This window comes from Salmo trutta, chromosome 7, assembly GCF_901001165.1.
Source record: "Salmo trutta chromosome 7, fSalTru1.1, whole genome shotgun sequence".
Taxonomy (NCBI): domain Eukaryota; kingdom Metazoa; phylum Chordata; class Actinopteri; order Salmoniformes; family Salmonidae; genus Salmo; species Salmo trutta.
The window spans coordinates 5818476-5833131 of NC_042963.1; the positions used below are offsets into that span (position 1 = coordinate 5818476).

General features: G+C 41.1%; 1 protein-coding gene across 1 annotated transcript; it reads right to left on the reverse strand.

Annotated features, from left to right (window-relative positions):
* Positions 1 to 1562: 1562 nt before the first annotated feature.
* On the reverse strand, positions 1563 to 14162 carry LOC115196793 (serine/threonine-protein kinase H1 homolog). The gene is made up of 3 exons (XM_029757703.1): positions 13770 to 14162; positions 11811 to 12958; positions 1563 to 2471 (listed from the first exon to the last, which is right to left on the reverse strand). Exons 2-3 carry the CDS (start codon positions 12753 to 12755, stop codon positions 2154 to 2156), a joined length of 1263 nt encoding a protein of 420 aa, XP_029613563.1. The 5' UTR covers positions 12756 to 12958; positions 13770 to 14162; the 3' UTR covers positions 1563 to 2153.
* Positions 14163 to 14656: the final 494 nt, after the last annotated feature.

The following is a 14656-nucleotide window of genomic DNA, read 5'->3' on the forward strand; positions in this document are numbered from 1 at the left end:
CCTGATGGAAACAGCAAATTTTTCAGTAAACTTACCAAATGTTGACAAAACAATATATGCTACACACGGTGGGATCTTTTTGTGTCAGTAAAATTAATTATCAGAGAAATGTAGGTGGAAATGCTTTTATGCGCAAATAGTGATAGAATAACCATCATATCGAAGTAAACTTGGAGTCACGTGATGACATGTATGGTCCTCCCACTACAACTCGGGAAAGCATGCAGTTTATTAGGCAACAGATGAAATAAATGATGATGAATTTCACAGGGTGGTGAAAGTGCAAGGTGATGAGCTTGATGCTCCTTTACAATAAATATTGAGGGTCTTGTTCTGGTGACATGATGGCCATAATAATCTCATCATGTAGGCTATACCTGCACTGTATCTGCAAAGCCTTTCATCCTCAACAAGTCAATTTCCTGGAAACACATCTCTGTTGGAAAATGTGCATATTGTTTTTATTCACTTTTTTTGAATATTCACAAGAAAATCTGTAGTCAATTGGATGGAAACCTAGCTTCTGACATACTTGTGTTTTAGCACAAAGTATACCTTTTTTCTTCCGCATCTCAGGATATATTCACCACATGACCAAAAGTATGTGGACACCCCTTCAAATGAGTGTATTTTGGCCATTTCAGCCACACCCATTGCTGACAGGTGTATAAAATCAAGCACACAGACATTTAATCTCCATACACAAACATTGGGAGTAGAATGGCCCGTACTGAAGCGCTAAATTACTTTCAATGTGGCACTGTCATAAGATGCCACCTTTCCAACAAGTCAGTACATCAAATTTCTGCTCTGCTAGAGCTGCCCCGGTCAACTGTAAGTGCTGCTATTGTGAAGTGAAAACTTCTAGGAGCAACAACGGCTCAGCTGCGAAGTGGTAGGCCACACAAGCTTACAGGACGGGACCGCATTGCGCGTAAAAATCGTCCGTCCTCGGTTGCAACACTCACTAGAGTTCCAAACTGCCTCTGGAAGCAACGTCAGCACAAGAACTGTTAGTCAGGAGCTTCATGAAATGGGTTTCCATGGCCGAGCAGCCACACAAGCCTAAGATCACCATGCGCAATGCCAAGCGTTGGCTGGAGTGGTGTAAAGCTCGCCGCAATTGGACTCTGGAGCAGTGGAACCACATTCTCGAGTGATGAATCACGCTTCACCATCTCGCAGTCTAACGGACAAATCTGGGTTTGGTGGATGCCAGGAGAACACTAGCTGCCCCAATGCATAGTGCCAACTGTAAAGTTTGGTGAAGGAGAAATAATGGTCTGGGATGTTTTTCATGGGTTGGGCTAGGCCTCTTAGTTCCAGTGAAGGGAAATCTTAACGCTACAGCATACAATGCCATTCTAGACAATTCGGTGCTTCCAACTTTGTGGCAACAGTTTGGGGAAGGCCCTTTCATGTTTCAGCATGACAATGCCCCCGTGCACAAAGCGAGGTCCATACAGAAATGGTTTGTCAAGATCGGTGTGGAAGAACTTGACTGGCCTGCACAAAGTCCTGACCTCAACCCCATCGAACACCTTTCAGATTAATTGGAACGCCGACAGTACCCGACCTCACTAATGCCCTTGTGGCTGAATGGATCAAGTGGATCTAGTGGAAAGCCTACCCAGAAGAGCAGTTATAGCAGGAAAGGGGGACCAACTCCATATTAATGCCCATGATTTTGGAATGAGATGTTCAACGAGCAGGTGTCCACATACTAATGGTCATGTAGTGCATCTCCACCAAAGCAAGTGACCCACTGTTCTTGTAACATGAATTCACAGCAAATAATCAAGAACGGGTGCAGGAACAGCATTTTAACACCCCTTCCTAAAACTTAATTCCTAGAATTGTGTTCAACAGATCCGTTTAGATGGGCAGCTTCAAGTGACCATTTCTACAGAAACAATATAATCATGACAACAATAAATAAATGTAAGACGCACAAGGACAGGAAAGAAACATTAGGGAATAGGAATCTAGGAAAAAAGGGTGAAATATGAGGATGTTTTTCTTGCTGCCTCAGTGGCACTATGGCCTAGGAGCTGAATTTCTGTTCCAGGCAGCTGCTGGTAAGTCCCTGCTTGTGGTCTCAATGAGACACACAACATTATGAGTTTCAACATTGCAACCCACGTAACTATTACTCAGCCATTGTATTGTTGTTGGTAGCGGCGGTTGAGCTCACGCAGCTCTTTCTCCCGAGCACGACGAGCCTTGTTGGACTTGGTGGAGCGGCTGGAGCGTGTGGACTGGGCAGACTTGGTGCTGTGACAGCGTGATGAGGCCCTCTTCAGGAGGTTTTGGGAGATAGAGCGCTGCAGGTTCTTCATGGAGGATGACGCGGCCATGCTGATGATCCAGGGGTGCTTCAGAGCCTGGCCTGCTGTTAACCTCTCACTGGGGTCAACAGTCAGCACACGGTCGATGAAGTCCTTTGCCAGGTTGGACACACTGGGCCATGGCTGAGCAGGGAGAAAGAAAGAGGTTTAAATGTTGAGAAACTGCACATTTCTATGCACTAGGGGGGGTGGTCGAATCAAAGTAATTAATTAGCAGAGAGTCAATTTCTCTAGCACACTGGTTGATACCAGTTCAATTTTGGGGCATGGCTATAATGAACAATACACACAAGAGGGCAGCAGAGTAAAGCAGCTACAGTTTAATATTGCTGTACTGTAAGGCTCTGTAAACCTACATGTTAATAGCACAGTAGTAACTTCACAATGTGAACTTAAAGGCCAATTCTTTTTTTGTAGTGTAACATACGGCAACGAGATATTGAGTACAATTTCTGAACCCTAGGATCCAAGGAAAAAGACAAGGCCAAGCATGTCTTTCGCTCCTTCAAAGTGCTGTCCAATGATAAAGGACAGGTGGTGATTTGCCCTTAGACTACAGCATAAACATTAGGCCTTTATAAAGGAAGAATAGCCTCACCCATGTATGTTACCCCAACTGAGAAGCTGAGCCTGTCTGATTCAGAGTATAAGAAAGGCCCCAACGCACACACACATTAAGCATACTGCGGTTGCTTCCAGGAACTCCAGCCTTAAGCTACGTCACAAAGTCACGTAGGGGGGTCGTGTTAAAAGTTCAGAGATGACATGAGCATTACGCCCAGATGAGAAACACAGACACATGTTTTTTATTAAAATGAAACCTAACACATAAGCAACTGTCTGCAATGCATCCAGAATGAATTTAACATAAAAAAATAAATAATTAAACTAAAAAGAAGTCTAACTTTTGTTTTGATTCTCTGCTGAGATTCAGGTGTTCAACTCTTTTGGCATGATTGGGTAGCTTTCTAACTGTGAGGAATCTGTCTTTACTACAGCGGAGTCACTAAGTGCACTCAAGTGCCCTACTGTACTCTTGTTTCTACCTCAGTCAGATGTTACTATGGCTGTTGCAGTGACCATATTACTCCTACACAAGTCACAAACGCAGTAAAATTCCATGTGACTTGAGTCACGGCAATCTCCTTTTATGCACTCTGGACATGCGTTGGTAGTACTCAACTCACTAACAATCATCAGGACGCTAATGGCCTGGTACTCAGGACTCTATTGTCCCTTTAACCACTATGACATCAATGCAAATTTAATCAAAAATCACATCAAACACTTATCATCAAAACAGTATGTGGTTCTGAAACTTACCTAACTGTGACTGATCAATTTGAAGAAAGTTCAACAATTGGTTGAAACAGTAGAAAACATGGTCTTTGTGGATGTTTCAAAGCCCAACAGAACACTTTCTAAGGTGAGGATTAATTCAAAAACATCCATATGCATATTAGAGCGTATGCATATTAGAGTTTATGCATATTTGAGCATATGAATAGGTCTATATGAGCCCAAGCCCCCCCCAAAAAACGGAATTTAAAATAATGATCGTGCCTATACAATACATAGCCTAGCGCATATTATACATTGCAGAAAAACCACACAAAAAAAAAAAACGAATTTACGATGTCTTTGGTACATAATTACAATTAGTGTCCAATTAGTGAATGTTTACTTGATTTTGAATAGCCTAGTAATAGGGATTGTTTTTACATTTTCATAATGAATAGGCTGACGTTACCTTTAGCTACAGAATCTCTCACCACGGTGCGTTTCCATCTCCTCCCCTCTCTCCTTCATTCCTTTCTCCAGCACGCAGTGAGAGGGGCTGTCAACAGTTCATTAAATGTTTCGTTGTGAAAACATGTTACTATTGATGTGCCCGAACAGACTTCACTTGGTTTCCCAAATTAAGCATCGGGTAGCTGCAGGAACAGGGTTGTTGAGCTCATGGTATAGAGAGTTTGGGAAGAACGTCGCCTTTCACGTAGTGAGAGGCTGCATGCTCCTCAAATAGTTGTTAATGTGTGGAGTGAAATAATCTGAGTAGCCTACCCCGGCACATCAGTGAAAAACCAACCTGCAGGTAAGTGGCCTCCATTCGAGTGCACACAGACATCTTTTTTCCCCATGCCCATTTGATAAAGGACCATTATAGATTGAAACAAATTTTACATATTAGTAAAGACAGATTAAATTGAGAATAGTCTGATGGGTGAAAATATGATCAATCACTTGATGAGATTAGCGTGTGCAGCCTGAAGCAAGGAACAGTAAAAAAAAAAAAAAAAAAAAAAAAGTGTACTTTCTCAAATCAATAGCCTATAGTCGCATCATGCAGCCCATATACACTGCTCAAAAAAATAAACGGAACACAATGTAACTCCAAGTCAATCACACTTCTGTGAAATCAAACTTTCCACTTAGGAAGCAACACTGATTGACAATACATTTCACATGCTGTTGTGCAAATGGATTAGACAACAGGTGGAAATTATAGGCAATTAGCAAGACACTCCAAATAAAGGAGTGGTTCTGCAGGTGGTGACCACAGACCACTTCTCAGTTCCTATGCTTCCTGGCTGATGTTTTGGTCACTTTTGAATGCTGCCGGTGCTTTCACTCTAGTGGTAGCATGAGACGGAGTCTACAACCCACACAAGTGGCTCAGGTAGTGCAGCTTATCCAGGATGGCACATCAATGCGAGCTGTTGCAAGAAGAAGGTTTGCTGTGTCTGTCAGCGTAGTGTCCAGAGCATGGAGGCGCTACCAGGAGACAGGCCAGTACATCAGGAGACGTGGAGGAGGCCGTAGGAGGGCAACAACCCAGCAGCAGGACCGCTACCTCCGCCTTTGTGCAAGGAGGAGCAGGAGGAGCACTGCCAGAGCCCTGCAGAATGACCTCCAGCAGGCCACAAATGCGCATGTGTCTGCTCAAACGGTCAGAAACAGACTCCATGAGGGTGGTATGAGGGCCCGACGTCCACAGGACCTAGACCTCATGTGGCTGGAGTGTGTCAGCAGTTCCTGCAAGAGGAAGGCATTGATGCTATGGACTGGCCCGCCCGTTCCCCAGACCTGAATCCAATTGAGCACATCTGGGACATCATGTCTCGCTCCATCCACCAACGCCACGTTGCACCACAGACTGTCCAGGAGTTGGCGGATGCTTTAGTCCAGGTCTGGGAGGAGATCCCTCAGGAGACCATCCGCCACCTCATCAGGAGCATGCCCAGGCATTGTAGGGAGGTCATACAGGCACGTGGAGGCCACACACACACACTACTGAGCCTCATTTTGACTTGTTTTAAGGACATTACATCAAAGTTGGATCAGCCTGTAGTGTGGTTTTCCACTTTAATTTTGAGTGTGACTCCAAATCCAGACCTCCATGGGTTGATAAATTGGATTTCCATTGATTATTTGTGTGTAATTGTTGTCAGCACATTCAACTATGTAAAGAAAAAGGTATTTAATAAGATTATTTAATTCATTCAGATCCAGGATGTGTTATTTTAGTGTTCCCTTTATTTTTTTGAGCAGTGTATTTTGATTTAAAAGACATTAAGTTTTGTACCATTCACAACTAAAGTTGCCAAACAGATTTAGAGTTAACATATAGGACCTGTTTCAAATTATCACTTTTACAGTCAACATAGTCACTTAATCAGCGCACTCGTTCCGGAATTGAGAAAAATATCCCTTCTATTTTATTTAGCTAAGTTATATACTTCTTATTATAATGGTGTGGGACTTAAAGCATATATTGTCTGCAAAATGAAGTAGCCTACAGCATGGCACATAGCCAGATAACATACATTCGGCAAAATGTTCTTCTGAAATACATTTTGTCATGTTTCTTTAGACCGGACTAAAATAAATGGATTTATTGTGATGGTGTATATTCAATTGATTTATTCTACTTTTTTTAAACGTAGATGTTCCAAAGGCTCGCATCAGCAGCTTGTATGCGTGGGGGCCTGGAGATGCTAAACGTGTTTGTCAATTACCAGAAGACCGGCAGACTTTTGCATGACAATAACCAGCTAAGACAATGTCATGACCGCCACAGCCCTAGATGTTACACCTCCTGAACTGTAAACTGCTGCATTTCCAAATCACCCAGCAGACACCCAATATACATATTTTTAGACCCACAGATAAATCTCATATGAGCTTAATATGCATGACACATATACAGCTCATAGATGTTACATCCCCAAACCGACATGAGGCTGAATGCATTTCTGATAACTACCACTATGTCCACTACTCCAAAACAATCTACTCAAATATGTCTTTTAAAATCTACAGTGCCTTGAGAAAGTATGCATACTCCTTGACTTATTCCAAATTTTGTTGCGTTACAGCCTGAATTTAAAATGGTTTAAATATATTTTATTCTTGCCCATCTACAAACAACACTCATAATGGCAAATTAAAAACATGTTTTTAGAAATGTTTGTAAATCTACTGAAAATTAAATAGAGAAATCTCATTTACATACAGTACTAGTCAAAAGTTGACAAGCCTACTCATTATCAGCGTTTTTCTTTATTTGTACTATTTTCTACATTGTAGAATAATGAAGACATCAAAACTATGAAATAACATTTGGAATCATTTAGTAAACAAAAAAAAAGTGTTAAATAAATGTTATATTTGAGATTCTTCAAAGTAGCCACCCTTTGCCTTGATGACAGCTTTGCACTCTTGGCATTCTCTCAACCAGCTTCATAAGGTAGTCACCTGGAATGCATTTGAAGGTGCGCCTTGTTAAAAGTTAATTTGTGGAATTTCTTTCCTTCTTAATGCGTTTGAGCCAATCAGTTGTGTTGTGACAATGTAGGGGTGGTATATAGAAGATGGTCTTTTATCAAATAGGGTTAAGTCCATATTATGGCAAGAACAGCTCAAATAAGCAAAGACAAACAACAGTCCATCATTACTTTAAAACATGAAGGTCATTCGATGCGGAAAATCAAGAACTTTGAAAGTTTCTTCAAGTGCAGTCGCAAAAATCATCAAGGACTATGATGAAACTGGCTCTCATGAGGACCGTGACAGGAAAGGAAGACCCAGAGTAACCTCTGCTGCAGAGGATAAGTTCATTAGAGTTAACTGCACCTCAGATTGCAGCCCAAATAAATGCTTCACAGAGTTCAAGTACCAAACACATTTCAACATGAACTGTTCAGAGGAGACTGTGTGAGTCAGGCCTTCATGGTCGAATTTCTGCAAAGAAACCACAACTAAAGGACACCAAGAAGAAGAAGAGACTTGCTTGGGCCAAGAAACACGAGAAATGGACATTAGACCGGTGGAAATCTGTCCTTTGGTCTGATGAGTTCAAATTTGAGATTTTTGGTTCCAACCGCCATGTCTTTATGAGACGCAGAGTAGGTGAACGGATGATCTCCACATGTGTGGTTCCCACCGTGAAGCACGGCGGTGGTGTGATGGCGTGTAAGGGCCATTTGACGAATAAGGAGAGGGATGGAGTGCTGCATCAGATGACCTGGCCTCCAATCACCCGACCTCAACCCAATTGAGATGGTTTGGGATGAGTTGAACTGCAGTGAAGGAAAAGCAGCCAAGTGCTCAGCATATGTGGGAACTCCTTCAAGACTGTTGGAAAAGCATTCCTCAGGAAACTGGTTGAGAGAATGCCAAGAGTGTGCAAAGCCGTAATCAAGGCAAAGGGTGGCTACTTTCAAGAATTTCAAATATATTTTGATTTGTTTAACACTTTTTTTGGTTACTACATGATTCCATATGTTATTTCATAGTTTTGATGTCTTCACTATTATTCTACAATGCAGAAAATAGTAAAAATAAAGAAAAACCCTTGAATGAGTAGGTGTGTCCAAACTTTTGACTTGTACTGTAAGTATTCACACCCCTGAGTCAATACTAGAGGTCGACCGATTAATCAGAATGGCCGATTAATTAGGGCCGATAACAAATCGGTATTTTTGGACACCGATTTGCCGATTAAAAAAAAAAAAAAAATATATATATATATATATATATATATATATATATATATATATATATATATATATATATATATATATATATATATATATATATATATATACACACACACACCTTTATTTAACTAGGCAAGTCAGTTGAAAACACATTGTTATTTTCAATGACGGCCTAGGAACGGTGGGTTAACTGCCTTGTTCAGGGGCAGAACGACAGATTTTTACCTTTTACCTCGTTTTTGCAACCTTCCGGTTACTAGTCCAACGCTCTAACCACCTGCCTTACATTGCACTCCACGAGGAGCCTACGTGGCAGGCTGACTACCTGTTACGCAAGGGCAGCAAGAAGCCAAGGTAAGTTGCTAGCTAGCATTAAACTTATCTTATAAAAAACAATCAAATCTTAACAATCACTAGTTAACTACACATGGTTGATGATATTACTAGTTTTTCTAGCGTGTCCTGCGTTGCATATAATCGATGCGGTGCCTGTTCATTTCTCATTGAATCACAGCCTACTTCGACAAATGAGTGATGATTTAACAAGCGCATTTGCGAAAAAAGCACTGTCGTTGCACCAATGTACCTAACCATAAACATCAATGCCTTTCTTTAAAATCAATACACAAGTATATATTTTTAAACCTGCATATTTAGTTAATATTGCCTGCTAACATGAATTTCTTATAACTAGGGAAATTGTGTCACTTCTCTTGCGTTCCGTGCAAGCAGTCAGGGTATATGCAGCAGTTTGGGCCGCCTGGCTCATTGTGAACTGTGTGAAGTCCATTTATTCCTAACAAAGGCCGTAATTAATTATGACATAACATTGAAGGTTGTGCAATGTAACAGCAATATTTAGACTTAGGGATGCCATCCGTTAGATAAAATACGGAACGGTTCCGTATTTCACTGAAAGAATAAACGTTTTGTTTTCGAAATGATAGTTTCCGGATTTGACCATTTTAATGACCAAAGGCTCGTATTTCTGTGTGTCATGTTATAATTAAGTCTATGATTTGATAGAGCAGTCTGACTGAGCGATGGTAGGCACCAGCAGGCTCGTAAGTATTCATTCAAACAGCACTTTCGTGCGTTTGCCAGCAGCTCTTCGCAATGCTTCAAGCATTGTGCTGTTTATGACTTCAAGCCTATCAACTCCCGAGATTAGGCTGGTGTAACCGATGTGAAATGGCTAGCTAGTTAGCAGGGTGCGCGCTAATAGCGTTTCAAACATCACTCGCTCTGAGACGTGGAGTAGTTGTTCCCCTTGCTCTGCATGGGTAACGCTGCTTCGAGGGTGGCTGTTGTCGATGTGTTCCTGTTTGGAGCCCAGGTAGGAGCGAGGAGAGGGATGGAAGCTATACTGTTACACTGGCAATACTAAAGTGCCTATAAGAACATCCAATAGTCAAAGGTATATGAAATACAAATCGTAGAGAGAGAAAAATAGTCCTATAATTCCTATAATAACTACAACCCAATTTTTTTTACCTGGGAATACTGAAGACTCATGTTAAAAGGAACCACCAGCTTTCATATGTTCCCATGTTCTGAGCAAGGAACTTAAATGTTAGCTTTTTTACATGGCACATATTGCACTTTTACTTTCTTCTCCAACACTTTGTTTTTGCATTATTTAAGCCAAATTGAACATGTTTCATTATTTATTTGAGGCCAAATTGATTATTGAGTCCATATTTTATCTAACGGGTGGCATCCCTAAGTCTAAATATTCCTGTTACATTGCACAACCTTCAATGTTATGTCATAATTACGTAAAATTCTGGCAAATTAGTTCGCAACGAGCCAGGCAATGAACGCAAGAGCAGTGACACAATTTCATGTTAGCAGGCAATATTAACTCAATATGCAGGTTTAAAAATATATACTTGTGTATTGATTTTAAGAAAGTCGTGGATGTTTATGGTTAGGTACACACTGGTGCAACGACAGTGCTTTTTTCAGTGCTTTTTTCACAAATGCGCTTGTTAAATCATCACTCATTTGTCGAAGTAGGCTGTGATTCGATGAGAAATTAACAGGCACCGCATCGATTATATGCAACGCAGGACACATGAGATAAACTAGTAATATCAACCATGTGTAGTTAACTAGTGATTATGTTAAGATTGATAGTTTTTTATAAGATAAGTTTAATGCTAGCTAGCAACTTACCTTGGCTTCTTGCTGCCCTCGCGTAACAGGTAGTCAGCCTGCCATGCAGGCTCCTCGTGGAGTGCAATGTAAGGCAGGTGGTTAGAGCGTTGGACTAGTAACCAGAAGGTTGCAAAAACGAATCCCCGAATACCCCCTGAACAAGGCAGTTAACCCCCGTTTCTAGGCCGTCAATGGGTTCTTAATCTGACTTGCCTAGTTAAATAAAGATGTAAAAAAAAATATATATATATATATATATATATATATATATATATATATATATATATATATATATATATATATTTATTAATTTTTTTTTATTAAAAATTTTTTAAAAAATCGGAGGCCAAAAATACCGATTACCGATTGTTATGAAAACTTGAAATCGGCCCTAATTAAAATCGGCCATTCCGATTAAATCGGTCAACCTCTAGTTGTGTTTGCCCCAAACATAACGCTTTGTATTCAGGACAAAGTTAAGTTCTTTGCCACATTTTTTGCAGTTTTACTTTAGTGCCTTATTGCAAACAGGATGCATGTTTTATTTTGTACAGGCTTCCTTCTTTTCACTCGGTCAATTAAGTATGTATTGGGAAGTAACTACAATGTTGTTGATCCATCCTCAATTTTCTCCCATCACAGCCATTAAACTCTACAACAGTTTTAATGTCACCATTGGCCTCATGATGAAATCCCTGAGCGCTTTCCTTTCTCTTAGGCAACGGAGTTAGGAAGGACCCCTGTATCTTTGGGGTGAATGGGTGTAATGATACACCGTCCGAAGTGTAATTAATAACTTCATCATGCTCAAAAGGATATTCAATGTCTGCTTTTTTTTTTACCCATCTACCAATAGGTGACCTTTCCGAGGCATTGGAAAACCTTTGTATTTTGAATGAATTTGTAAAAATTTCTAAAAACATAATTCCACTTTGACATTATGGGGTACTGTGTGTAGGCCAGTGACACAAAATCTCAATTTAATCCATTTTAAATTCAGTCTGTAACACAACAAAATAAGGAAAAAGTCAAGGGGTGTGAATACCTTCTAACGGCCATGTATGTACCAGTACATTGACTGGTATTGGTACCCTCTTCATCACTCAATAATATGTGGTGTGTGTCAGTGTATGTACTGTCCAAGTAAAATTTCCCCATGAGTATATCATATAACGTTATCAACACGTCAAATGAGGACTGCTCAATAGGGGATTGTAGAATTATTAAGAAGTGGAGAAGACAACAAATTAGTAAGAAACAGAAAAGAAATGGATGAGGGTGTAACGTTATAGGTGCTTACCTCCCCAGAAAAGCTGTACTTCCCCTTGAGGATCTGACGGTAGAGGCGCATGCGGTTGTCATCCTCAAAGGGCATGGTTCCACTCAGCAGAATGTAGGAGATGACCCCTAGAGCCCACATGTCCACAGCATTGGTGTATGGCTTTCGTACCAGGATCTCTGGGGCAATGTACTCTGGTGTCCCACAAGTGGTCTTCATCAAGCACTCATCACCCTTCTTACGAGTGCTGGCCAGCCCAAAGTCAGTGACCATAATCTTAGAGTCCGCACCGGGGTGATAGTAGAGCAGGTTCTCAGGCTTGAGGTCACGGTGGGTGATGCCAAGTGTATGTAGATACTTGACCCCATCCAGTACCATCTGTAGGACACGTGTAGCATCACGCTCTGTGAAAGAGCCACGGGCAATGATACGGTCAAAAAGCTCTCCCCCTGTAGCCAGCTCCATCACCATGTATACTCTCTCAGCTGTCTCAAATACCTCCATCAGCTGGATAATGTTGGTGTGGCGTACACGCCGCAGGACACACAGCTCTGACTCACATACCTCACGTCCCTCTCTGTAGCGCGTCTCTATCATCTTGATGGCGTAGGGCTGCCGTGTGCTCTTATGCTCCACTCGCACCACCCGGCTGAAGCTACCTCGGCCTATCAGCGCCTTAATGTCATATTTGGCTGTGACCCGTGGGTCAAACTTAGCTCTGTACTTGGCTACCTTGTTTCTGCGTGGGTCAGAGGCCTCTGGTTGGCCTGTGTTTGTGGGTGCCTGGGCGGCTGAGAAAGCTGCCTGGGGAGAGCCCGTTTTCTCCCCTCTCATTTTACTCCCACTGCCGTCGCCTCGGATGAAATGTTTGTAGATGTCGGTCTGGAGGGGATCCACCTTTTTGACCAAGTCTAGCTGGACATCTCCAGGTGGCTCAGGGAGGACCTTACTCGTCCTGCACCCCATCACATCACAATCCTGTCCCACTGGGACCAGTAGGACATCCTCATCGCCCACACAACATCCAAGCACTGAAAAGCATCAAGCCACAGGAGGCAGCCAATGTTCTTGAAGAAATACTGCAGTGGCCCACTGAACCAATCACTGTGGCAGACCACTCAGAAAACAGACTTCACCACACTGTAGTAGACTGATGAAATGGGGCAATTCTGAAAGAAAGAATACAGAGCAAACAATTATACATTTGAAATACATTTTTGTCCAATACCAAGTTCAACAGCAAAAAAATGTGCATCCTGAAAGATTAGATCCATTGACTGATTTGACTAAACATTGCCAGTAGCATTTAGGCCTATTTTCTGTGGCAATGTATCACGTTCTACCTAAACTGACAACCGTTGACTACACAAAATAAAATCATGATTTATGTTAGTAGAATCAACACTGGGCTGTCTGGCAAACGTTCTAGAATCGGGCCTACCAAGATTGCCTATAAAAAATAGAAAAAAATCGGCATGTGTTGACATACCGCTAAATAACGGTTCACCCATCCCACCAACTACCCCCCCAGATCCATATCCATTTACGCTTTAGGCCTGGATACATCGTATACTGACCTTGTAAACGAGGAAAATAGCGGTGTTGGCAACAGCTGCCATGTATCAAATATATAATGTATCCACAAATGAGAAAATTATACAATGTTGTCATAAACTGCACAATGTATCATTTGGTGGATGTAACCAGCAAAATGACTTTGTCGGCCATGATGATTGTAACAAACCTAAATGCCGATAGTAGCCTAGCATTCCTCTATAGCATGAACTAAAAGTATAGGCCTAAAAGTTGTTTGAATGTTTATGGTTGGGATTTGAAACAATTTGCCAGATAAAGATAGTGAAGTTCCAAGCCATTATAGTACATTTATACTGATCGAATGTTACAAAAATACATGTAAACCTTGTATGAGTACATTTAATCGTATTATATACTCTGAAGCATCAAAACATAAAATCTCACCTTATATCAAAGTTAGCTAATTAGCAAGTTAGCTAGCAACATACGACAGCGGGAGTAACAAGGCAGAAGTCCACAACTTGCCAAAGCCAACCTCCTCCTCACCCCACTCTCAGCTGTTGTCTCAATTTTTTTGGTTCGGATTTTTCAAAGTTGAATCCAGATGATAAAACGGCACACTGCTCCCTTATGGCTCTGATAACGTTTCAAGTAAATTGCAACAAGTTGATGGCTTCATTTTGCGCGTAAAGTAACAACACCATGGCAAAAAAAAGCAGATAGAAGCGCTCGGTCGTTCGCTTCATAAAACGGTGTTCTTGAGTGGGACCACCTTTTTTCCTGCAAACTTCTTTGTTGGAACAACCTCCTCGTCGGCTTCTTTCTACCCCAGAAAATCCTCACGAGTACGTCGTGAGGTCACTTCCTGGATACAAAGAAAAGTACCGTACCAACGCATATATTTAGTTTATCTAAAATATTACAAGAACAACTGCCAAAAGTGTGGAAAATACATGAAACGTTGAAATCGCTCTTGAAATACAGTGTAGGGCAGACCTACCTGAAGTTATTGTCCTGCTAACTAACTCTGTCATAATATTTTTTCATTATTAGGCTAATAAATTAAGTGTTGAATTGGGTAATTCGATGTATTTCAGAATTTTGTTTTCTCTTGATGCTGCAAGGTCTATATCAAATGTAGGCTACTTGAAATGTGATCTGGTGTAAAGACCTAAAGCCTAAACCTCAGAATGTTGCTCAATAAAACCCGTATAGGTTAGCTACATTTTGATTTGGCATATAAATGGCAATTGTAAACTAATAAACGTTACTCTGCTTTTTAATTTTACCATACAGATCCACAGGATGGCGCTATATGCATGTGATATAGA